Below are 26,620 nucleotides of genomic sequence, written 5' to 3'. Positions count from 1 at the left end.
ATCAGCTGATTATGAACTTGAGAATTTTAAGGTTCAAATCCTGGTAAAGGCAGTTACTTATATATGGATCTGAATACTAGATCGTGGACACTGGTATTTTTTAGAGGTTGAGTTTCAACTAACCACTTATCTCAAGAATGGTCAACCTGAGACTGTACAAGACTACACTTCATTTACATTCATACATACCATCTTCATTCATTCTCTGAACCCACAGTGGTTCTAGAGGCTAAACAGAAAAAAGAGTAAGTCTATGCTGAAAGATTTCTTGAGGATACTTATGTCACAGCTGCAGTATCATTAGAAAGTTTATAACTATTTGCTGGTTATCAAGTAATCAAACTATAATAATTGAATAAGCAAATGAATTAGCTATATTTAAATGAGAAGTTTTTCTTTGAACAGGAATCATAGAATTCTTTTGTAATATCTTCTGCGATCTCTAATACCTATAAGTACTGGCTGGAATCCTTTGCTTCTTGTAAATTTAATAAATTTAATTTCCAGCATTAGGATATTTTTTAGAAAGGAATTAGATGCCACCATTTTCCTTTTATTTTAGGGATTAGGGGGTTTTTAACATTATTTACTTCACAATATATTAATATAGTTCCGTAATTTTTTTGCAGCACCTGTGATAGAATCATTAAAATCTTTTCAACAGTACATAAAAAAAATCTCACTCAATGCGTTTCACCTGCTTTTATCAACATCAGAAAATTGTCTCTTCTAATCATCTGAATGCTGATTGTCATTTCTTTTGATACATTCTCCTCCTCCAGTAATATAATACTGCTGCTGTCTATAAAATGCTAGTAGACGGTAATTTTTTTGAACAGCAGCAATTCCTCTCTTATAAGATAGATCCCAAGACATCCATTTTTAATCAGTTAAAACAATATAACAATACATTGTTATTAGTTATAGCAATATAAGGTTGGGTACGTTTCTAAAAGTTTGTAAGAGTCTCTGATATCGTGTCAATGGATTAACATTCATTTAAGATTTGTTCAGTTTCATCTGAATTAATCAGAAATTTCATCCTTATTTTTCTCCTAATATTGCTGCAAATTATTAATTAGTTCTTTGTGTTTTAATCTTTTCTCAAATCTATTAGTTCTTCCTAAAATAAACTAATACATTTACCATCCATACCCATTGTAAATTTAAACTTACAAATATATTTATAGACTCTACACATTATTTCCTGTAAATTCCACAAAATTTCCTGTAAATGTTTGAATTCTTCTAGTTATTCTTTTGCTACATGAATTCATTTTTAACTTTCATCCTCTTGCTATTCGAATTCTTCTTGCTATATGAATTCATTTCTAAATTTCATAAATTTAGTAATTAATTCAGTTTACAAAAAAAAAAAGTTTAAATTAGGTTTCCATTCCTTGAATTTCTTTTAACCAGCAAAAGCCCATCATCTGCATAAGCAATGACACAGCATCCACTGGGTAATCTCAACTGTATCAAAGAATCGAATTCAACAACCCAGAGCAGGGGTACTAAAACACTACCCTGTGCACAACTTGTAGATAGTGTGTTTCCTATTTCTGAGACACCATCTCACAGAAAGACATCTCAATTGATAAAATACCTATACAACACATTCAGCTCATTCTACATGCCATTCTACAGGGCCACCACAGATTATTAAAGCTCCTAAAATGTCCAAAAACATACCTAAGACATATTCAAACTCACTAAAAGAAACAATGCTCATAACCTTAAGAATAGCTTCTTCCATGGCCCTGTCTGGGTGAAAACCATACTGAACATCCAACAACAACATTCTAGAATGCAACTCATCACTAATACTAAGATATGAAACCTTTTCAAAATTTTTCCTGGTAACTGGCAGGAGTGTTAAAAGGCCTACAACAGGAGCTTACAGTGGGGTCCTTTTCATCACCTTTAAACAACAATTTAAAAACACCTTTTCTCCAAAAAAAAAACAAAAAAAAACATGGAAATAGCCAGCAAGATGCACGCTATTAAAATTTCGTCAAAGTGCCAACAAAAATTTCAACATGGAATGGAGCTTCACCGAGATTCCATTGAAATCAAGGGTTTCACAAATAAATCGAAACCTGTTATTATTATTTTCAATGAAACAATACTTAAAACTTATAAAGCCACTAAATGTACACTTTGCATTCAAAACTAAACTGACATTCTGCAATCCCTTACCTTTTACATTGCTGAGAGCACAACGTGTTCAAACGTATCATATGTATGTTCGAAAATGACGCTCTCACAGTGAATATTATGCAAGCAGACTAAATTACAAGGAGCACATACACATCAAGTTGGAACCTGTAAATTGCTCATGTTTGAGCAATAAACTCATAGAAAACTTTTGAGCAATAATCAAAAAAACAACTCTCATAAGTAAATTGTACCACAAAAATTGACCTCATTAAAGCAATAATATCAGTATGGTTTCATGATGATGAAATCAAAATAAAGTGTAGTACACTTACTGAATCTATGGCAAATTGTCTACATGACATGATTAAGAATGAAGGAGGTCATATTAATTACTACATATTCACAAACTGATACTAAATACAGTTACTTTTTCTAAAAAAAAATACTTTTTATTAAATAACATATGAATTCAGTCAGACTAATTTGCATGTCACTATAGAATTAAAATTTCTAATTTATTAGCATAGTTTAACGTTAAAAAAATGTGTTTTTTTTCTGTACTCTAAGAAAAAAAAATGTTTCAATTGTATTATTTTTCCACATGGATTATTGAAAAACAGTTTGTGTGAAAATTTCAGCAATAATTCATGAAGGTAATGGTAATAAGCTATCATACCTGGGGAATTCTGTAAAAGTGATTCTTGTAAAATGTAGGTAGAAATAGTCAGTTCTTGTCCTCCACTATAAGGTACTATAAGATTTTACTCTTCATCCATTTATATTCATAAACGATAAGAACTTAACTACCCATATATAGTGGATCAATGGTAAACATTTGGCTTATAGTTTATTTAATATAACTGGTACCTTGCTTCTGTTTCCATATCAACTTATTTTTACTTCCTTGTATGAAGTAAAGGAAGTATTGTGATCGTGAAAAATTTTGGTTTTCAGATTTCAACAGAACCGTCTATTTTGACTATCCCTGAATCCATTTTGACTAGTTTCAGCATGACATATGTATGTACATGTGTATCTCGTATAATTCAAAAACAATCAGCCAAAGGATGTTAAAATTCTGGATTCAGGACTGTTGTAACATCTAGTTACTAGATCAAGAAGGATGAAGAAGAAGAAGAGATGTAACATCTAGTTAGTTGTGCACCTCTCCTTTTGACTGAATCGACTGGACCAAAAGTGCCAAAAAAAAATTATTATATTTAATTATTATTATTATATTTGGACTTTTTCTTAACTGCAGTAATAAGCCCTTATTGAGAGATTTTTAACGATATACCATAAGTGGTACTTATTTTCATTGGCTCCAGAGTTTATAGTCAAATAAAATTTTAATTAATGAAATGTTTGGAGGCACATCAGTTCGAATTGCTTCATCTCCTCTTTTTTTTAATTTAAATTTATTGATTTATTTATAATTATTAACCTCTAATTGTAAAAGAAAATTACAATAAATAATAATTCAATAACAAAAAAAAAATTATATACATATAAAAATATCTGAAGTTATTAATGAAATAAAATTTTATGTACTTTTTATTTAAAAAATAAATTGTATATGTAATTTAATATGCATAAAAGGAAGTTATGTGGTGTCCACCTCATAATTACTAACAAGATCTGGCCTGGTGATCACAACTAAATATAGACTGCTGTTAGCAATAAAAATATTGAATGAGCAAATAAATTTACTTTAAAGCTAGATACTTCATCCAATTTTATTTACAATAATGTGCATTTATGTGCTAAAAACATTACCCTATTAATTTGTTTTATATTTAGTACAATGTAATGCAATTAATTTTTTTTTTTATTATATATCATGAAACAGGTTCAAGATTATATACAATACTATCTAGATCTTGGAACTGCCAATCGTGAACACAAAGCAGAATGGCAAATTGAATACAATTTAACTAGTCTATATGGTTTACGTCAAATTTCAGCTCACGAACTTCATGAATTAGCAGAGAGTTTTACAATTCCTGATGGATTTATTTTATTTGCAAGGTTGGTTAGTATTTTTTATCATAACATTTCAGAAATTATTTATAGCCCATTAAAATATTTACAGATAATTTTAATGCTAAATTTGATAGAAAATCACAAAAAAATTATACAATTATTTCATATGATTTAATAAAATAGTGTTATAAGTACAATAGTGTGAAATACAAAAAAAAATTGGTTATTCCTTAAGTCCTTTACTCAAAACAAACTAAAATAAAAGCATTAATGATCTCTTATTTGCTGAATAAACCCCAACAGAGTAACGTAGAATTGTCTATTTTACATTATTTAAACTTTAGCTGAAAATATTATAGCATTTGTGATACACTACATATTTGTAGAGGTTTAATCAAATAGAACCTAATATCTTCAGTAATACACCATTACTGATGATCTTTCCCAACTGACCAAATGTTATCGTCTTACAATAAAATGCTGTTTAACAAAATTATATACACTTAACCAAATGTGTTATTTGCTTCTTTTTAAAAAAAAAAAAATATACTGTTTTTACATAAAATATTAAAAAGAAACTAAAAGCATAAAATGATAGCTGTAGTTAAGATAAATTAGTTCCCATATAAATACCAAAGTAAATAATATACTAAGTTAATTCATGGCTGGTTAACAAAATAAGTTTCATTAGCTGTGATATAAAATATTGTTCTTGCAAAATGGTAGCAGTAACATAAATTTGAAATTTCTGTAAAAGCAATTTAAAATTCTGTTATCTTTAATTTTCATTGCTTGATTTGTATTGCTAAAATTAAACTAATAGTAAACTAGTATACAATAAAACATAATTTTGCCAACAGGAAGGTAGAGCAGAACCCTGTTCAACATTTGGAATGAAAAAGAAAACTTCCCAAAAAAAGATGTTTCCACATTACTTTTCTCTGCTGAAATTTGTCATCCTATTACTTAATGATCTTTTATTTTTATTTAGTTTTTTAATATTATTTTTTTATGAAATGCCAAGACAATTTGATAACAAAACAAAGAATATCAAATTGCAGCTACAACTTAATTTTATACACTATATATATTTATATATATATGTATATACAGGTGAACTCATTCTGAAAATTCACATCAGTTACCTACGAAAATTGCACTTTTACAATTTTCTTAATGAACTTAGCCTGAATTTTTCTAAAAGTAATATTAAAAAGCCTTTATTTAACATCATATCTGAAAAATTGTATCATTAAAAAATTTATCTTCCAATACACAAACAAATTAATTTTTAATTATATACAGTATTATAAATAAAAAATTCCTTAAAACTTTGTTTTATTTTAGGTATATACCTAGAGCATCTTCATCGAGTTCTTGAATTAGTTGTTCTGTAATGGTGAAATTTATTTGTTTTGTACCAAATAGATACTATACTTTCAACTGTAATCTTAAAAACTGATTGATGTTGATCTATTATATTTTTTTCATGAAAAAAGACTTGTCTGCATCGCTCATTTCTCCTGAGAATCTATTACATTGAGAAAATTCTTTGAAAGTTTCAAATGTTTGTAAAGTCCTTCATTAAACATGAAAAGTAAGCAACCAATGTCTGTCTGCTGTCTTGATGTATTTCACTGAATAAATTAACTGCATGAAAATAATTTGTAAGACCTTCGTCATCCAGAAGTATCTTGTTTGTCTTCATTAGAGTGATTCATTTTTTGAACTAAGAAAATGTTTTGTACACCATACTGTAAAAGAGATTAAGTAATATTAAAGATAGTCAAGACAAGACAAAAATGAATGATTTTGTCAGTATAACAATGGAATGTATACCAAATCTTACATGAACAAAAGATTAACTAATTATTTATTTTTTTTAATTAAAATACATAAAACATTTGTTATAAATTATTTTTTTTATTAAATTAAGTATATAATATTAACAGTTGAATTCAGTAGATTTTAATTATCAGTGTGTTTTTAGAAGTCAATTTTTTAAGTAGATTAGATAATTTATTACACCAATACAATAAACAAGAGAGGTTAGATATTATCACAGTTATGTCAATGTCTAACTATATTTACAATATCTTTTTTTTTCTGGTGCCCCTCTGTGATGAGTCCACAATGAAGCAAATAATGTCGCATCCAGAGAGGTATCCCTCTGACTAACAAGCCTCCCAACCTACTGACAAGTCGTCATCCAGTTCTCACACACATCTCTGCCAAGTGTCTTGTTTTGACTCCTTAATTTTACCGTTGAGCAACTTCCTCGCTATCTTGTATTCTGTATCTACCTCTTTGGGTCGGTTCCACCTTTTTTGTTGCAACTTCCATTTGGTGCTCCTGGCCGCCTTACATACGTCTTTAATTTCAGGTGTCCACCAATAAACCCTTTTAGACCTTATTTGGCATGGGCGCAATTTATCGCTGTCCTCTGTTATCACAGTCAGTAAGTCTTCCTGAGGTTTATTATCTGTTCTCCTCATCTTTTCCCTCACCAAGTCTGCAAAGATGGTTTTTTGCTGCCTCTCGTTAGGGGTCCATCGTCTGTGGGGAGGTGGTTGTTGATGACCTCTAAGGTTTACTGTAAAAAGTATTGCTAAATGTCACTAAGAAATTCGTGGTCTAGGACCCTCCATGTAGTGCCATGTCATATCAGTGTGTTTGTCATTGCTGTTATGTCCAGCACTGAGCCCGGACTGCATCCGATGAAAGTGTAGGCGCCTGGGGTGTTCAGCACTACAAGTCCGTTTGAGTGTAGTACTGCAACTAGTCTATATCCTCTGCTTGTCGACCGGTTGCTCCCCCAGTTCGCAGAACTCAGCGTTGAAGTCTCCTGCAACTATGACTGGTTTATCTGCTCTATGAATTTATCTTTCCAATGTCTCTACGTATCTGTTGAAGTCAGCCCTTTCACAATTCAGGGAGATGTATCCGATCAGTAAAACGCAGTCTATCAGGACGACTGAGACGAGGCCTTTACTCCGTGACAGAGAGAGGTCACCACAAAACGGTTTGAATAATTCCTTACTGCCATGTCCCCATAGATATCCGTCAACCAGCCGTCCGCTTCTGCTAGTCTCTTGTTTTGTTCTAGTAGTAGAAAAAAGTCCTATGTCTTCCGTCATCGCTTCTCTCCACATGAGGTCGTGAGTGGATCGTCTCCTTTCATAGTTTAGCTGGAGGCACTTCATAACGAATGATGTGAGCAGTTCCGGCCTCCGCTCCGGTGTCCAACTGTCTTACAGGAAAGGCACTCTGCCTTCCTTGTGCATCTTTCTGCCCTGTGGCCCTCTCCGCCGCAATTAAAACAGAGCCCTCTGCGGTCCGGACCTTTGCATCTGTCGGCAACATGCCCCGTTTCCCAGCACCAGAAGCATCTTGTGTTCTTGCCTCGTCCTTCTATCCGGCAAGATTGCCATACGAATTTCAATCTGCCAATTTCAAGTAAACTCTTGGCATCTCCCAGCGGTAGGAGGACAGTCGCATTCTCTGTCTCTCCATACGAAGACCTTAACGACACCACACGAACCGGGGTATTCCCATCCAGGGTATGTCGAACCGCATCTTCCACTTCCACTGCGCTCGCGTCTATATCTATATCCTTAATTATGCAAGTCAGTAGTCTTCCTCCATATGTGTTCACCTACTTTCACGTCCCTGAGGACTGTCCCTAGACGCCTCACGACATCCTCCCACTTATTATCCTTATCACGGACCCTGATCTCCAGGCTGTCCACGCGCCCTTTTCTTACGGAGAGGATATCTTCGAAGAGAGATCTTCTTACGGAGAGAGATCTGTTCCCAGACTGGTTTTCACTTCTCTCAGCAAATCTGCTACGTATATGCGTACGTGGCACCCTTCCTTTTTACTGCGACCACAGATAAGGGTGGGGCCCCGAGGGAGCTACCTTCTTCGTCGTCTGCCCACCATAAAAAGGTTGCGGACCTCTTCCGGCTGTTCACCACGCCGGGCCCAGTATTCCATCGCTTTGCTAATCATGTCTCCGAATTCCCCGTTGGGGGCACACAACTGCAGAATTCCCTTTTCTGTTACATGTAACCTGTTTAGGACCTGTCTCATCTGGTCTATTAGTAGTTCAGGGTCTACGTCTATTACATCTAGGTATACGTCTTTGCGGGTCATCCTTTCCTCTTTCGGGAAAAATACTTCTACAAGCCGGGCTTCCTGGGCCTTCTGCTAGCCGTGCTCCTATCACCGGCATCGTCTCCTGAATCAAGTCAGTAAACGCTGACCTTTCCCAACGTCCTCTCTGCGTGAGAAATACTTTTGTTCCTGATGGTGTCTGGGGGGGTTCCATTCTGAAGTCTAACACACCTGTAAAGTTCTATTTCCAAGGTTGCTGGATGACCCGTTGGAAGTCTTTTGCACTGCTGCCGTCTAGGATGGAAGATATTTGTTTGCTATATGTTTCCGTATCTTCTAGGTTCTCCTCTTTTCTCTCACTTTTACCTTCTGTTTGGGTTGACGTGTCTACCGTCTCTTTGTCTTTAGTCACTGTATCATTCGTCCCGATATCTGTCTTTGTGGCTGCTGTCGTTACGCCCCTGGCCCACCGTTTCAATTTTATTGCCAACGCACCGACTGCTTTCGATGACAGTTAGCCTGTCTTACACAGTTGTAGAGTTCGTCGGCAAGTTCCACCAGTCTTTCAGTTTGCTTAAGCAGTTGTGGTTAACCGGTCGAAGCACTGCTACTCGTGTCTTTTCGCTTTTTTGTCAACAGGCGAGGAGGTATTCCTATTCTCCCAATGGGGTTCCCTCCGTTTCTTCGAAAGCTCTCCCGTCCGGTTCCGGGAAGGATATTACCGATCTCTTATTAGTGTTTTTGGACGTCCATGTTTGTTTTCTCTCCAGTTCGGTCGTCGTATGTCGTAGTCACTTTATTCAACTGTCTGTCGTTTGATTTCTCCTGTTCGTAGGGAAGATTTGTCCGTTCCTCTTCGTGTTCTTCCCTTCTGTCCTCAATTCTTGAAGGTTTTTCACTTTCTTGCTCGTCTTCTAAGTGGGTAGCGGTTTTTTTAAGTGGAACGCCAACCACTGTGGTTTGTGTGTTGATTTTGTTGAGATCCACTTGTCCCACGAGTACCGGCGATATAAATGACCACCCTGGCAGTGCACCGCTTACCGGGGCTTCTTACAACCGGATGCACCCTTGTTCTTGGAGGGCACCGTTCATGACACCTCGCAGAGCCATTTACTCCTCAGTGCGGTTGTGTACGCCTTGAGTTTCATCCGTAAATTGAAAGGTGTTACAGCATCACTGTGAGTGTCTTGTGTTAGCGTGTGAAGTGAATTTAACATTCGTAGTGTGGGTGGTAATGATCATGTCATGTCCTGCCCTTGGTAAAGTAAGTGTGTGTGGTGAGGAGAGTGACCTGCAGCCTAGTGTAGTAAAGAAGGGCTGCAGGGGCTCGGGACCGAGGAGCGCCACTCACAAAGTCCTCAGAGTTGAGCCCCCCTACGAGGTACAATATCCAAATACAAAGTATTTAATTTAGATGCCCCATCACATAGCAGTATATACAAAATGCATATTTTTGTAAAAATGTACATATTGGTGTTAGATGTACACTAGTCAGTTAACAACGCAGATCATACAGGACATTAAAGCGAGAGTTATCCTCATAAATCTTTACAGAAACTAGGCCAGGAAAAGAGCATTTTACTAAGTTCAGGCCCCTGCAGTGAGGAGACTGCTGAAATGTTATCCATATCGCATGTAGGTTTTTCATAAGCTAAGTAATGCTGATTATGCTAATAGAATTCACCGCTGTTAATGGGTCAAGAACTTCAATAAGGCAACACTGACATTTAAGATAGAGTGTTTTTTTCACAGATGAAATGTGGTTTCACCTTGGCGGGTATGTAAATAGTTGTTACCCACTGGGTTGGTCTAGTGGTCAATGTGTCTTCCCAAATCAGCTGATTTGGAAGTCGAGAGTTCCAGCGTTTAAATCCTAATATATGCAGTTACTTTTATACGGATTTGAATACTAGATCGTGGATACCGGCGTTCTTTGGTGGTTGGGTTTCAATTAACCACACATCTAAGGAATGGTCGGAATGAGATTTTACAAGACTACACTTCAGTTACAGTCATACATATCATCCTCTGAAGTAGTACCTGAACAATAATTCCCAGAGGCTAAACAAGAAAAAAGAAAGGGTATGAAAATAGTCAGAACAATTGCACCTGGGATACTGAAAACTTACCCATTTTCTTTAAATCTTGCCTACATCCACAAAAAGTAGGCATATGTGTATGGCTTCAAGGTAACAAATATCAGAAACCCCTGTTTTTTTTTTTTTAAACTGTGGATGCTGCCATTTACCAAGAAATTATCCAACAGTTCATAGACTTACTGGAAGAGGATGAGCATGACATGACTACTGGTTGGATCAGGACAGTGCCACTTGCCATACAAGCTCACTCTAGTTTGCACAGGATTTTTTTGGTGGAAGAATCATTTCAGAAGGATTGTGGTCACCAAGAACTCCTGATGTGACTAGTCTAGACATCTTTCTGTGGGGTTAGTTAAAAGAGTTGTTTATAGGAGCAATCCACATACCCTGAAGCAACTGAAGACAAACATTACTAATGCCATCCAGGAAATAAGACAGGGTACAGCTTACAGGAGTAGCCAGGAACATGGTCAAACATGTTAACAAATGTCTATAGATGTGGATGGACATAATTCTCAAGATCTGCAAATTATTATTTAAGTGGTTGCCAATAAACTACTATTTATAGACTAAACCAAGTGATGGAGCCTCTTTCAAGTTGAACACTCTGCATAACTATCAGTTGATAAGAACAGTTATTTATTACTAAATATCTTTTTATACAATATGTAAGTGATATGAAAATTAGTATTTTTCATTTAAAAGTGAAAAAAATTTAAGGGGTTAAAGGTTTTTTAAACATACATAAATACCCGTATTATATATTTTTTGAATTTTATTAATATAAACCATTTACAGAATATTCAGATAAGAAATATCTTCCTTAATTTAAAATATATAATTTAACAGTACAGAGCAATAATATGAATTAAAAGTTTAATTTTAGTAAAACAAGATATATACAGTATAAAGTTCTTGCAGGACTTTCATTCATAACCTACTCTACGGATGAAAATAAAGGAAAAAGCTCATGTCCTAAAATGCTTTGTTCCGAGTTATGGCTAGTGAAAGATTTCACTTGGATTTCAGCTATCCTGTGAAATGAGGTCATACTGAAATCACTCCAGATTTCTCAAAAATTACTACAGATACTGTTCTGGAACCTTATTATTCAATTTTTTCACATCAAAAACCATAAGAAATCACTAATTCTGTCCCTTAATTAATGTCCTAAAAATTTCAGTACAACCTCATTTCACCAAGGTAGATGAAATCCAAGTGAAATCTTTTATTAACTGTAACTCAAAGATTTTCAGAGAATTTTAAAAGGTATATTTATATGAACTTTTTACATTATTTCCATGAGTAGAATAGGTTATGACAGTCCCGGGAGAACTTTGTGATACACTCTCTCTATATATATATATATATATATATATAAATAGAAGAGAGGATTAAAGAAAAGTGTTCAGAAGTGGAAAGAGAAATGAACATTGGTAAAATAGACAGAGCAAACAGGAAAGTTAAGGAAAATTTTGGGGTACATAAATTAAAATCCAGTAATGTGTTAAAAAAAGATACTACAAAAGGTAAAATCAATAGGTGGGTGGAATATATTGAAGAGTTATACGGAGGAAATGAATTGGAAAATGGTGTTATAGAGGAAGAAGAGGAAGTTGAAGAGGATGAAATGGGAGAAACAATACTGAGATCTGAATTTAAGAGAGCATTAAAAGATTTGTATGGTAGAAAGGCTCCTGGAATAGATGGAATACCTGTAGAATTACTGCACAGTGCAGGTGAGGAAGCAATTGATAGATTATACAAACTGGTGTGTAATATTTATGAAAAAGGGGAAGTTCCGTCAGACGTCAAAAAAAGTGTTATAGTCAAGATATCAAAGAAAGCAGGAGCAAATAAGTGTGAAGAATACAGAACAATTAGCTTAACAAGTCATGCATCAAAAATCTTAACTAGAATTCTGTACAGAAGAATTGAGAGGAGAGTGGAAGAAGTGTTAGGAGAAGACCAATTTCGTTTCAGGAAAAGTATAGGGACAAGGGAATCAATTTTAGGCCTCAGATTAAAGAAAAACAAACCAACATACTTGGCATTTATAGACCTAGAAATAATAATAATAATAGTAATAATTGAAGAACATAAGAAAGAAGCCGTAATAAGAAAGGGACTTCATCAAGGATGTTCCCTATCCCCGTTACTTTTTAATCTTTACATAGAACTATCAGTTAATGATGTTAGAGAACAATTTAGATTCGGAGTAACAGTACAAGGTAAAAAGATAAAGATGCTATGATTTGCTGATGATATAGTAGTTCTAGCTGAGAGTAAAAAGGATTTAGAAGAATCAATGAATGGTATGGATGAGGTCCTATGCAAGAACTACTGCAAGAAAATAAACAAGAACAAAACGAAAGTAATGAAATGTAGTAGAAATAACGAAGATGGACCACTGAATGTGAAAATAGGAGGAGAAAAGATTATGGAGGTAGAAGAATTTTGTTATTTGGGAAGTAGAATTACTAAAGATGGACGAAGCAGGAGCGATATAAAATGCTGAATAGCACAGGCGAAATGAGCCTTCAGTCAGAAATATAGTTTCTTTACATCAAAATTTAATTTAAATGTCAGGAAAAGATTTTTGAAAGTATATGTTTGGAGCGTCGCTTTATATGGAAGTGAAACTTGGACGATCAGAGTATCTGAGAAGAAAAGAGAAGCTTTTGAAATGTGGAGCTATAGGAGAATGTTAAAAATCAGATCGCTGGATAAATTGACAAATGAAGAGGTGTTGTGGCAAATAGCTGAAGAAAGAAGCATTGGGAAAACTATAGCTAAAAGAAGAAACAGACTTATAGGCCACATATTAAGGCATCCTGGAATATTCGCTTTAATATTGGAGGGACAGGTAGAAGAATAAAATTGTATAGGCAGGCAACGTTTGGAATATGTAAAACAAATTGTTAGAGATGTAGAATGTAGGGTATACCAAAATGAAACAACTAGCACTAGATAGGGAATCTTGGACAGCTGCATCAAACCAGTCAAATGACTGAAGGCAAAAAGAAAATATATATAATATAACATTGAATATCACAAGGGTAAGTAAAAATGTTTTGGATTAGTTTTAAATAATCTGCTTGGTTTGTAAAGTTAAAAGTTAATCATTTTGAATAATTATACTATAAAAATACCTTATTTAAACATTAACTAGATTTAATGAAATAAAGCAACAGCAAATATAATTGTTTCAATTGCAAAAAAAAGGATGAAACTCCATTACAATTAATAAAGTAAAATATAATAAATCTGTTCATTAATGTTTCAGGTACTATTTAGCAAACTCAGTACAGAGTACTGGTTTGAGCTTGCAAACAGTAAACCATAACTGGGCTCATAACCATTATTGTGCGATTGTGAATCTTGATTATAGACAATATCAAAACTGTTTAGCAACTGGAGCAAGTGCATTAGCAGCATCAACTTCATTAGCTAGTTGTTTAAGATCTCCAATCAATAATTTGATTAAAACTTTTGCAACAATCTTCACTATAAGATGACAATATGGGAATTATCTGCAGAAGTAAATATAACAATTACTGGCTGTAAATAGTAAATTATGTTTCTACTGATTGTTAAATGTTGTATTTAGTTAATATATTGAATTTTATGTAAATAGAATTTTGTAATAATATGTTTTTGCGAATAAAAAATGTACAGTGAAAAATTAAAATAATGTAACAATAAATATATAATTATTATACTGATATAAGCAAATTTTTTTTCTTGACATGATTCACTTTGACTGGTTTGATGAATTTCTACATTCCTTACAATTCTGTTTTTCCTCAGAATACATACTGCATGATTATTTGAATTATATATTCTAATTTTTGTCTTCCTCTTAAGTTACTATCTCCAACAAACAAATTAACTAATCTTTCCACCAATCTTGTTACAAAATTTTATCATAAACCTCTCTTATTTTAGTTTTCTCTTAAAACTCTTCACATAATTTTTAACATTCTTATTCATCTCATCTCAAGTATCTTTATTCTTTACCTTTCCAACTTTCCTAAAATCTGTCTTTCACTGTTACATGTTCATTACTCCTAACAAATATTTTTATGAATATCTGTATAATTCCTAAATCTACACCTAAACCTCTGCTACATTAATAAATTTCTCTTCTCCATAAAATCTCAACTGACTTGACCCACTCTGCTAAATAACCCACTAAGTACTTTACATTTACGTATCTCATAATGTATTAATTTATAATGAAATTCATTTACTGATTTGTTGCTAAGACTGCAATTAAGATAAATTGTACTACCAACTTTGTTATTTTTTCATTACAAGAAAAAATGTAATAAAAGCCTATAGGAATACAAATGGATAACAGTGACTAGGAAGATGTTTACAACCTGCTAATATTGTTAAATTTGGAGTGAATAAATACAGTTTATGGTACTCACATCTGGTTCAGCAAAAGGTTTGTGTCCAGAAACCTTTTAACCAAAGTAACAAAACATTTAATGATGCTAGTAGTAATAGATGAATGATATAGTACTAGATATTTCTCATTTAGTACTGCATTTCTTACAAACCACTGTTCACAAGCATATTCTACTTTTTGGTTTCAATATTTTTGTTTCCTTACGACATCTCTCACAGCTTCAAACAATTTATGGTTTGACATTCTTCGACTCAAAAACCACCGTACTATGATTATTATTAATTTTAAAATTAACAAACAGGATGTATATCACCTCTCCAAATGTGTTCAAATTATGTTTTCTCTTACTGTGTATAAGAAATAGCGGATAGAAGTGTTAACAAAAACAACATGCCACAAAATTTCCACTCACAAAACTTACAAAGTTTTATTTCATAGTGATAAAATAAAAAAGAATTTATCAAATAATTTCAGTTGTTTTAGAAGTTATTTATTTGTTATTTATTTTAACATTATGAATATTTTTGTGGTTTGTATTAAATTACGGTAATACTTCTGAAACATGTATTTGCTGACTTCAATAATTGAAACTATTTTATGCATTTTATAGAAAATTTATACCAGTTTCAGACATTTACTTCAAAAATAAATTTACATTATTTTTTCAAAATTAAATTCATTATAAATTTTGTTAGAAATCTTTATTTGTTTATTTGTAAGCTAACTTTGTTAGTTTACAAACCTAAACAAAGCAAAAAAAAGAAAACCTAAAAAATGTTTTTTATGCCAGTTTTTGTTTTTGCAACAATTTTCTAGGAAACCACAAGAAACAACAGTTCAGGAATCTACAAGTATTTTATTCCATTTTCCAGATAAAAACATAAAACCACCAAACTTGTTTCTTAATTTAGGTCCCAAGAATTTCAGTATGACTTCATTTCACCCTTCAGAACAACAGAAATTAGGGTAAAATATTTCACTAGCCATAACTCGAAAACAGCAATTATATGTTTATAGTAACTTTTTTTGTTTAAATTAATAACCCAAATCAGCTCTCAAAGCATCTATGCAATCTAAAAAGACTTTGTATATTTATTTTTCAAGCACAGTAATTTCAGAGAATACTTTGTTACACTGATAAGTTATAAGAATCACTAAATAATTCACATCTAATTTAGGGAGTTCTTTATATTATATTAATATTTTTTTCTATCCAGAATAAAATGAATTTACAATAATTCACCCAAATGATTTGTATTTATTTGATTCTTCAAAATATTCATTTATTGAATAAATGGATTAATTAATTAGTCAAATAATTTCTTTTAAATAGCTCAGGCATAAATCATACATCTTAAGGGAGTGTTAAGTAACACTATTGCATCGTACAAATATATTGTTTGAATATGTTGGTCCTTTAAATAAGTAAAATTTATCTTCATTTTTAGTATTGTGCTGTGGGTAATTTTTTGGGTATATCTTAATGCTAGTGACTTAAAAAAAAGTAGTGTACATAATCATAATGTTTAGTTTTTCAAACTCATTTTTTGCAAAATTTGAGCTTTAACATAAGCATATTTTTAACTTACAAGCCATCCTGTAACAACTCTCAATTCTGCAGTCACAAGAGAACAGAAAAATTTACAATATAAAATCAACCTATCATTTTTTCATTCTCACTAGTTCTTTCACCTACAATAACTTTAAACACGGCTGATCTACATAGTCATTTAACTTTAACTCGCCATCAATTTTTAAAACATAATTTTGATTTACAAGGAAATTTGTCCCCAAGAATATACAACACAAATTCAATTTTTTCTATTAATCTCTATAATTTTTTTGTTATTGTAATTATAATTTATTACTACATGATAACATTCAAATGAGACTAATACGATTTATTATGTTGGATAATAAAAAACAAACGGAATCAGAAAATTTGTAGGTATTAAATTACAAACATACAAATAAGGTCATCTTATGAGGCACAGATCTCATCATCATCATCATAATAATAATAATAGATCCAATGCAGAATATTTTGTAAAGAAACAGGGAAGAATGCATATGAGCAGAGCCAAGCTAAAGCAATAGAATAGTATCACATAATACAACTGATATTTCTTGTACACTCATTTATTTTGTATTCTGATCCTATCTACATCCAACTGTTTGTCTTATAAAAAAAAAAAAAATAATTTTGAAACCGTATAAATGTATTCTTGATTACACTAAGAAACAATTTCTAACAGAAAAGTTTCATAGAAATGTATAAATTTTTTTATATACTGCCAAAAATGTTTATAAATTTCTGACCAAACTAAAAATATCAGTACTGAATATAATGCTAGCTGAAAAATATAAAAAAAATCTTTTCTTTCTAAAACTTAGAAAATGTTAAGTGTGTACAACTTCACACTTTCTTGTTCATTTTTACAAAAAAATAAAATAAAATTTAATTACTGTATTCATAAATCATTGGTTTTAGCCTGTTTTTCAATTGCTAGTGGGTTTTCAATACAGAGGCTACTCAAAATCTCTGCAGTTTCAGATATTGTAGACGTTTTTTATAGAACTGCATACAAAAATGATAGAATCCTTAATTTTGTTAAAACTTCTCTTTTAGAAAGATTCCTTGAATTCATTACAGAAAATAATTTTTAATGTAATAGTTTAATGCCCTAATCTAAAATCAATCTTGGTGATAATTTATAGCTTTTCATTTAGTACTTATGAAACATTCTAAATAAATTATTATCAAAGAATGTTAAACAAATTTGAAGTAACAATATATGCTAATTTAATGTCTGTTTTTTAATATGCTGAGACATATTTAATACCCTGTGCATTCCTATTTGACAATGAGTAGTCTTGGAACCTGGTATGGAAGAAACATTGCTGATTCTGATAATTAATATTTTGAATAATATACACTATTATGTCTCCATTTTTTTTTTAATTGTAAATACATAATTGATGAAGAATATATATTTTTTTCTAAAAACTTTTTTTTAGAGATGGTAAGAATAAGAATTCTATGTATAGAAAAGTAATATATAAATCAAATTTTCATTTAGTTATAAAACAGCAATCTTTTCATGTTATTATTTGCTGGTTACAGCTCTCAAAGTCATTTCTAGGTTAACATCATGAACCATATTCAATTCTTGGTCCCTCCTCTTCATGTCCTGCAATACCAGGAACTTCTAATCACTGTAGAATAACCCCATTACAATTAGCAACCTGGCTATCAAGCCTACATTCTCTTTAGCCAATGACAGTCAGCCAACTCAGCACATGACAACTGCTGTCATTCCACCTTCTCAGCTACAATGTCTGCCCCCTCTTACTCTTCTTTTCTAGGACATTCATTTCATGAAATATAAAACTTAATCTTGTGAAATCCATTTGAAGTGCCTCCAGTTTGTCCCTCTTAGTACATTCCTAAACTTCTGCTCCAGTAAACAAAATACTTACCATAATAACTGAACAAATTTTTCTTTTAGATGATTTTTAAAGATATTCAAATTACATATTGCTTGTTTTGCCTTCTACCTAAACCTCATGAATTAGAACATCCCTATCAATTACTGCTTCCAAACAAGTAAAAGTATCATAGCATTTCACAAACTGCCCTTCTGTATCCAAATCATTTGACTTTTGTCAACAATCATAAATGCACTTTGTTAAATTTATCTTCTGTTTTATATCAAGAACGTCATTATAAAATTTAAATCATTACCCATTACCTGCTAAAGCAATTTGACTGTCAATGAAAAATAGTGCATGGAGGACCTTACCATCCACTATCCCAGTCATCATAACTTCAACTATAAAACATGTAGTTAACTGGGGTCATAGATTTCTTCAAGGCTAATAAATCCAAGTTGCAAAATAAATTTCTTATTTTGTTTATCCACAAGATATCTTAAGGTGGAAATATAATCTATGCAAGATCTACCTGCTGTAATTTCATTCTGTTCTTCAGATATTTTGTATAGTTGCTTATCATCTCCTTTTAGTAAATTATCCAATCAGCCTCTCTGTGAAACCTATAACAACAAATTCTCCTGTAACTCTGGTCCTGTTTTAAATTGCTTTGTATCCACTACTGTTAAAGAAGAATTGATCACTCCTTGAGAAACAATTTTGCCTTGTTAAATATTAAGTTGTCTAATCTTTTCTAGGACCATGCCAGGGAACACCCTTCTTGAGGTTCAGGCAAATTCCTCCTAGACCTGATGAAGAACCATTTGTAATACTTTAAAGATCCATTTTGCATCAATTATCTCTTTAATTTCATCACCTTGTTCCTCCAGAATCTCTATATCTAAAAACTACAAAAAAAATTTTGTTTGTTCTTTGTAAACAGGCTGCCGAAGTACTTTATAGTCATCCCTTCTAAGTTGACTTATTTCTAATTGTATCTGTCGCATTACCGTCCAATACATCACTCCGTCTCTTAACTCATTCATTCCAAACCCCCAATTTTTTATCTACCACCTTTCTCTTAATCTTTCTGCAGATTCTAGCTTGTGTTTTTTGGCTTCTTGATTCCTTATCGATAAATAAATTCCACAAAGCCTTTGTTTCAGGTTAAAAATTTCTTTCACCGGTACTCCTCTGATTCTGCCACTTCTTTTAGTTTTGCTTCATGCAAATCTTCTTTTAAGGCAGCATAATCTCTTCTGCATCTCCTTCAACATCTACAGCTTGCATAAACATTTTCATAATGATCATTAAAAATCTCGAAGTTATACTGTATAGTATTTATTTTACCAATTCCATCTCCTAATCACCCATTATGATTTCTCTTCTGAATAGCTCTATACTGAATTCTGAAAATGATCACTCCAAAACACTCCCACATCTGTAACTTGGTTGCCTGCTTCAGAATTACAGTATCTATTGCTGATTGGTTAAATTTCAAGTAAGTTTAGCCTAAGTATTTACCTTTATTCTGAATGTATCTATTCAAAGTTCACAATGAAAAAGTTGCATTGCAAAGATCAGTCAACCTTTCCCTGTTGTCATTCACCCTATCTATTAATCATTGCATTATCAAACCTTTTTCAAGACATAAATTAGAATCGCCATCTTATTATTACACTGAAAGTATTGTCAAATTCTTCTCAAACTCTCCTTTCAAATCCAATGTAGCACCATCAGTTTAGGCCTATTCCCCTACAATTATCATGACATTTCCCCAATATTCTAGTTCTAGCCATTTGGTAATCTCTTCCAACATTCTAATGGCTGTCTTTTGCCAGCCAAAAGAAACTTGATTTTGCTCTCTATAACTTAACCATGCCACTGTTGAAGTATATGTACTTACAGTGAAGTTTATTACTCAACCTTTCTCTTTTTATTAGTCACCAAGAATACAACAACTTCAATCCATTCCAAAGCTACATTTTGTTTTTTTCTAAGAGATTGTATACCACTTCCAACATTCAAAGTTTGTTTTCATTGCTGTAATTTTAATTCTCTTTTCTGATACTAGGTTTGAGGGTTTTTGCTAATCTTTGCAAGTGATGGAAAGCCAAACCTATTACCTTGGCCTCCAACCTAAAGGATCACCTGGTCCATCTGTTGGTGTTTTCATATCCTAGTTGAAGCAGTTGACATTACTAATTCATACTCTAACTGTTTAAAAACAGAATTTCAGCTAAGTACTTTAATTTAATTACCATTTTATAACTTCTGAATGTACACATAAGCAAAATTGATGAAATTATTAAGGATTTCACAAATTTTCAAAAAAAAATAAAATTTTCATTGAATAATTATGAAAATTTTAAAAAAGTTCACAAATAATTCTGCTTACCTTGGGAACTGAAATAATAAATGTTTGTAAAGTAATGGTGTTAATAAATAAAGTAGAAACTGTATGAATAATGGGAAAGAATATGAGTACTCAATATTCAATCCCACTGTGCAAATTAATCCTCACAAGAATCAAAGATCTTTATCCAAATAATAATCCTTTCACCTCCTGCATGGGTTGATCCTTCAAACCTTGCATATTATCTCACAAAGTGTGTACAACTATCATGGTTTTGAGTTGTGTGCAACACATCTTAAATTTGAATGAATGTTCTATTAAATATTCAGACAAATAATTATTTGTCTGAAAATTTGCAATTATAATTGCAAGTAATTAGGAATTAGTGTAACAAAGAGAATACACGGACTACTGCTTTATATGTTTATTGAAATTCTTTTAACATTAATGTTTATCACAAAGAAACAAACATTAAGTGAAATAGTTTTAAAAAAAATAAATTAAAATTAATTCCTTTTAATTAATAGAATAATAATAACAGTTGCAAATAAAACACAATAATCAGCGAAAGCTGATAACTTAAATAACAAACTTGTACAATAATAAAAAAAATAATCATTCAATACACAAAAATATAAAATGTTGATTTTATTTTTCTGAGTAGAAATTATATACATTTTCTCTACATACTATATGCTATACAAATAAGAAAGCTCCCTACTAATTTTATAAATACTTTCAGTAGAGTACTACACAGAAAATATTTAGCAGCACCCATAAGTTCAGTGCGCTCTTAATAATGATTTTAAATGCTTTCAAGGTACCCAAAAGCAAAACTTAGGCTATTTTTAGCATTCTCCAATTCTGACAAGTTTATTCAAACATCACCGAGCTGAAAGAACAATCAAAATCAAAACAGTGGCCAGATACAACCTGCTGTGAAACTTTGTCTGTTGCCTGAAAATGTTATGGCTACAGGGTTTTACAAGGTGTAATTTATATAATTAAATATAAAAAGGGAAAACAATCAATGATAAATTCTACATAAATTTATTGCAGCTTTGAATGATAAAACCAAAGAAAGGTAACCTCAAATTGCTAACAAGAAAATCTTTTTATCTGAGTTAATTTTTTTCCAACAAAGTCAAATGAAACATCCTGTAAATGACCACTCCATAGACAGTGAGAAATCAATTAATAAAAATCATATGAATTAGAATATAAATAAGAGCAAAATATGTCTGTTGAAAAGTAAATTCATTTCAGTTATTTTATTTTCCTTACATAACAAACAACTCTCATGTGTAAAAGAATAACAGAATTATGACAAAAACATTCAATATGCCATGTGCAGACCATAAAGTTCTGGTGTTATCAAGCTATTACCTTGGACTTCAAAAGTTATCAAAATCTTAAGAGTGGAATGGTGCAATAGTGTCCAAAACAACGAAATTAAGAAGCTATTACTCTTTTAAAAGGCAAAGTAATAATTTGTGATTAGCGGCTTCCATGACAAAAAACCATCCTCTACCCAAGTTTAAGGTTGGAAAATTTCTGTTAAAATAATCTTATCACATTTAAGAAACTAACATTTAAAAGTGCATTTAACTATTTTGAAAACAGTACATCACATTACAGCATGAATTTATATACATGGCAAGCTCTAAGCATTTTTTAAAAAAAAATAAGTATCACTACAACGTTATTATTTAAATATAATTTAAAAAAAAAAACAAAATAAATAAATTCTTTCAAAAACACTTTGTCTAGGCTGTGTAAATGTTTAACCAGTCCATACAACAAATAGTCAAGACCAAGAAAAAGATTCATTATTAAAAATAGATATTTTAAGAAATTAAGTTTACTCACATAAAAACTATTTAAAATCTTGAAATTAAAGATTAAAAATAAATTCATTACTTATCTATATTTGTGTAAATTAAAACAATAATTGATATAAAATTTAATAATTTCAAGTTTAATGAAATAAGTATTTTTGAGGAAACAATGATAAATTAGTAGGCAACATTCAATTAACAAAAAAAATTGTTATTTTTAACATTGATATAGTTAATTTTGAATTAACTATATTTGCTTAATTAGAGTAAAAAAATATACATTTTTTCTTTATCTAATTATAAATATGTCTTTACATTTATTATTCAGTTAATGAATGTGTTGAACAGTACAATAAAACACTTTAGCTAATTAAAATTGTTAAAAATAACTAATTTTTAAATAGAAAAGTAGTTATCTATAATGTTTAGTAATTTTAAATCAGTTAACTACATCTATTATAAAACTATACTACTAATAAATAAAACGTACAATTTCCAATAATCTTTATTTAGCAATATACCAACTATACATTGAATGAAATACACCAATTAATTAAATGGCCAAAACATAACAAGCACTGCATAACTTCTGAAAGGATCTTTATGTCCTAAGAATTAATAATCTTTTCTGAATTTGAATAAAAGTAATTCAAATTTAAGAGCAATCAAGATTACTTAAAATCTTTTGAGTATCAAAATGTTAATTATTACAGATGGGTCACTTTTTATGCAATATTAATCAAATAAAATGTTATTGCTTATATAAAGTTTCTGAAATCTACAATTCTACATGATACATATCATAAATGAAAAATACATTTACAGATAATAAAATCAAGATCACACCGGTAAACATGTTAACTTAGCCAAACCTCTGCATATACTCCTCTTCAAAAACATTCATTAACAAAATAAATTATTACATGCAATGAATTGTTTACATTTTAAAGGTCGTTTAAAATATTTATATCATAACTAGATCATACTTAGATACATGAAGTAATTTTTTAAGATGAAGAACATATTAATGGTGTTACAGATAGATTATTCATTTCTACAATTCATTTTATAAATGTATTAAAACAAATTAATAAAAATGTTTGGCATGTGGTACAAACATTTTGGTTTTTATCCACCACTTACTGTCAAGATTTTAAATTTCATACCATCTTTGTTGTTTCTAAATTACATTATCAACCACTCTAATAAAAGTTTACCCTCTTTTTTAATTCAATTTATGTTTTATCTTATCCAGAAAGCAATATGAGTATTGTAGTCTGTGTTGCAATGAGTGATACAGCATTAATGATAAGGTTAACCATATAATATGCTATCACCATGAGCTCTGGGTTGCAATAATAGTTATACGTGGATTGTAGTTAATAATAATACATTTCTGTCACTCAGTAAGTTACGTTACAATTGAAATTACAGGAAAAAATTTAAAAAAAATTATTTTGCAATTTATAAAAAGTATTGAAATGATTTTACAAATAGGGTAAACTATCATGGATTGATGTAGTGCATTTAAAAAAAATATGATACATTTTATATACATACATATATACAAAGGAATACTTATACATAAAATGATGGGCTAAAATTCATGTGAATGTAAATTTAAATTTTGCACCCATCTGTTAACTGGCAGAAATTTTAGATTTGCAAAACTATTGTATGGAAAAACTAATACTACTCTATGGAAAAATTATCAAACTGTTGCTGTTGAAGAATTCTGTGCAGGATTTTCTTAATTCCCCACTATCAACAAGTCAACATTTAGATAAGCTGAACATAAAATTTACAAGTACTGAAAATGTTGGAGATGCTCCAAGAACAGAGAGGCCTAAAACTAGTTACACTTAAACAAAGAACATGTTTTGAAGGCATTAATAAAGAACCCAGAAACATCAACCAGAGAAACTTCCATGATGCTAGAAATTCCCAAAATATTGCGAAGGAACTGAAGTGCTATCAAGATTACTGCAAGCAGTTTATAAAGATGATTTTGGCAGAAGGGTATATAAATTTGTGAGGAATTTATTTTTTTCTATGAAACATTGGTATGTTTGATGAAGCATGTTTGAAAATGACTGGCTTAATAAAACATCAAAATTAAGTGTTTATTGTTGTGATGAAAATCTTCATATAATTATGAAGAAGGAATTTCATGATCTTAAGAGTTTTTATGTTTAGTATGGAATCACTACCAAAGAGCAGTTGGGACCTTATTACTTTAATACAAGTATAACAGACAACTGATATTTTGCAATGTTACATTTGGCAACAATATTGAACATCTACTCATTGTGCACTTCACGTACAAGAATGCCTCAAAGGTTTACTGAATGGATAGGACACTTAGAAACAACTGAACAGCCACCACATTTATCCGACACTTTGCAATTTTTTGTTCTGGAGAATCACTACAGACATGGTATTGTCTTGAAATTCATAAAACCAAAACTGCTTGAAGTTGTTAATTGAAAACTCATTGATTTTATAAAGCAAAAAAGCTCATTAATGGAAAAAAATGTGAAATGCAGTCGGTATACAATGCTATGAATGCATAAGAATAGGACAACAGTTTGAATATTTCTCTGGCATGTATTAATAAAATAAAATAATTATGAGTAAATTTCTTCTTATAACTGGAAAAACTGACTTTTAGCCCACCAAACATACATGCATGTACATGTGCACATACACACACACTCACCTATAAGCAGTTATAACATAACATAAAAAATAAAACCTTCGCTAACTTAAAATCTCTTCAATGGATAAATTTTAAAATCATGTTAAATTTTAAAATTAACTAAAATTTAACATGTTTTTTATTTTATATTAGATATACGAGGTTAGAAAATAACTGAATATTTTATATTATACACCAATGGAGATATTTAGTAACTTATGGTTGGCAGCATTGTGTTCTCCTTAACTTCCTCTGTAATCACATGTTCTTGGTTGTTAATATCTCATTTAGTTTTCATGTTATTGTTATTTGAGTGCATATTTAGTGTAAGTAGCGATTTTTGTAATGTGTTATTTTCAGGAGAAACGATACAATGTAAAATTTTGCTTGAAACCTAGAAAAATTATTAGAGAAATGTTTCAACTTTTGAAACAAGCTTACAGAGAAGATGCTCTGGGTTGTATGCAATGTTACGAATGGTTTTCACAATTAAAAAGTGGTCATCTGTTAATTGAAGATGACCCTTGACCAGAAAGACCTTCGACTTCAACTGTGACACCCATGTTCATAAAATCAACAATCTGATGCATGCAAATGACTGACTGACTTTCAGAGAACTTGCAGAAGAGGTTAGAATATCAATTGTATAATGCCATGACATTCTGACTGAAAAATTGAACATGCATCAAGATGCAGCAAAATTTGTTCCTTGTTTCATGACCGAACAACAGAAAGTACATCAAGTGGATGTTTGTTGACAACTTCTTGAACAAACCAATGACGATGAAACATTCATGCAAAGAATCATAACAGGAGTCAAAAGTGGGTTTATGGCCATAGCTATAAACCCACTTAAATTATATTATATTATATTAACTTTAATTATATAATATATTATTATTATTATTATTATTATATTATTAACTATTATTATTATTCAACTTTAATTATATTATATTGTCTCAATGTCATAACATTGAGACAAAAGTTTAATTATCAATATCGTACATTACAAAAATTGCTACTGACATTTAAACATGTTGCACATGTTGCACCAAATAACAACACAAAAACTAAACGAGATATCAACAATCCAAGAACATGTGGTTACAGAAGAGGTTATGCAGAACACAATGCAGCCAACCACACGTCACTAAATATCTCAATTGGCATGTAATTAAAAATTTTTGGTTATTTTTTGAACAGATATCATACTTATAATTATATGAATCTATACAAATTCAGTGGTTAAGGATATCATGTAAAAAGTAATGAAAGCATGAAATACAATCTGAACAAGTTGAATCTCTTTAACATGAAGGGTTGTTCAGAAAGTAGTACTCATTTGCACATCACTACTATGAAGATTACCAATATAGCCATTTCAAGGTCAACCAGTTACAATAATTTGTTAATTTATTATACTGTGCGAGTTTCACCACTCAATTATTTCTGCCTTTTAAAAATTTACAATAAAATTAAAAATCTTGCAGCATATGAAATCTCTCTTATTAGGTATC

At 31.2% G+C, this 26,620-nt stretch overlaps 2 protein-coding genes across 5 annotated transcripts in view; one reads left to right on the top strand and one right to left on the bottom strand.

Moving 5' to 3' along the window:
- Positions 1–14,061, top strand: part of LOC142321831 (cyclic GMP-AMP phosphodiesterase SMPDL3A-like) — a 397,040-nt gene extending 382,979 nt beyond the window's left edge. Inside the window, exons 10-11 of one of the 2 annotated variants that reach the window (XM_075360278.1) lie at positions 4,010–4,188; positions 13,646–14,061. In XM_075360278.1, the coding sequence (XP_075216393.1) occupies positions 4,010–4,188; positions 13,646–13,877 (411 nt within the window). In that variant the 3' untranslated portion in view covers positions 13,878–14,061. Of the gene's footprint in view, positions 1–4,009; positions 4,193–13,645 lie in introns of both variants that reach the window. The other variant, XM_075360280.1, reaches the window with a different exon arrangement.
- Positions 4,188–26,620, bottom strand: part of LOC142321835 (uncharacterized) — a 66,683-nt gene continuing 44,250 nt past the window's right edge. For 2 of the 3 annotated variants that reach the window (XR_012755717.1, XR_012755720.1), the window contains one exon: positions 4,188–5,897. The gene's annotated coding sequence lies outside the window, so the exon portion shown is untranslated. Of the gene's footprint in view, positions 5,898–20,973; position 26,620 lie in introns of those variants that run through there. The other variant, XR_012755719.1, reaches the window with a different exon arrangement.

This window comes from Lycorma delicatula, chromosome 3 (genome assembly GCF_047948215.1).
Source record: "Lycorma delicatula isolate Av1 chromosome 3, ASM4794821v1, whole genome shotgun sequence".
NCBI classification, from domain to species: Eukaryota; Metazoa; Arthropoda; class Insecta; order Hemiptera; family Fulgoridae; genus Lycorma; species Lycorma delicatula.
The sequence above is the reverse complement of the archived record's forward strand: the minus strand, read 5'-3'. Positions and strand labels throughout refer to the sequence as shown.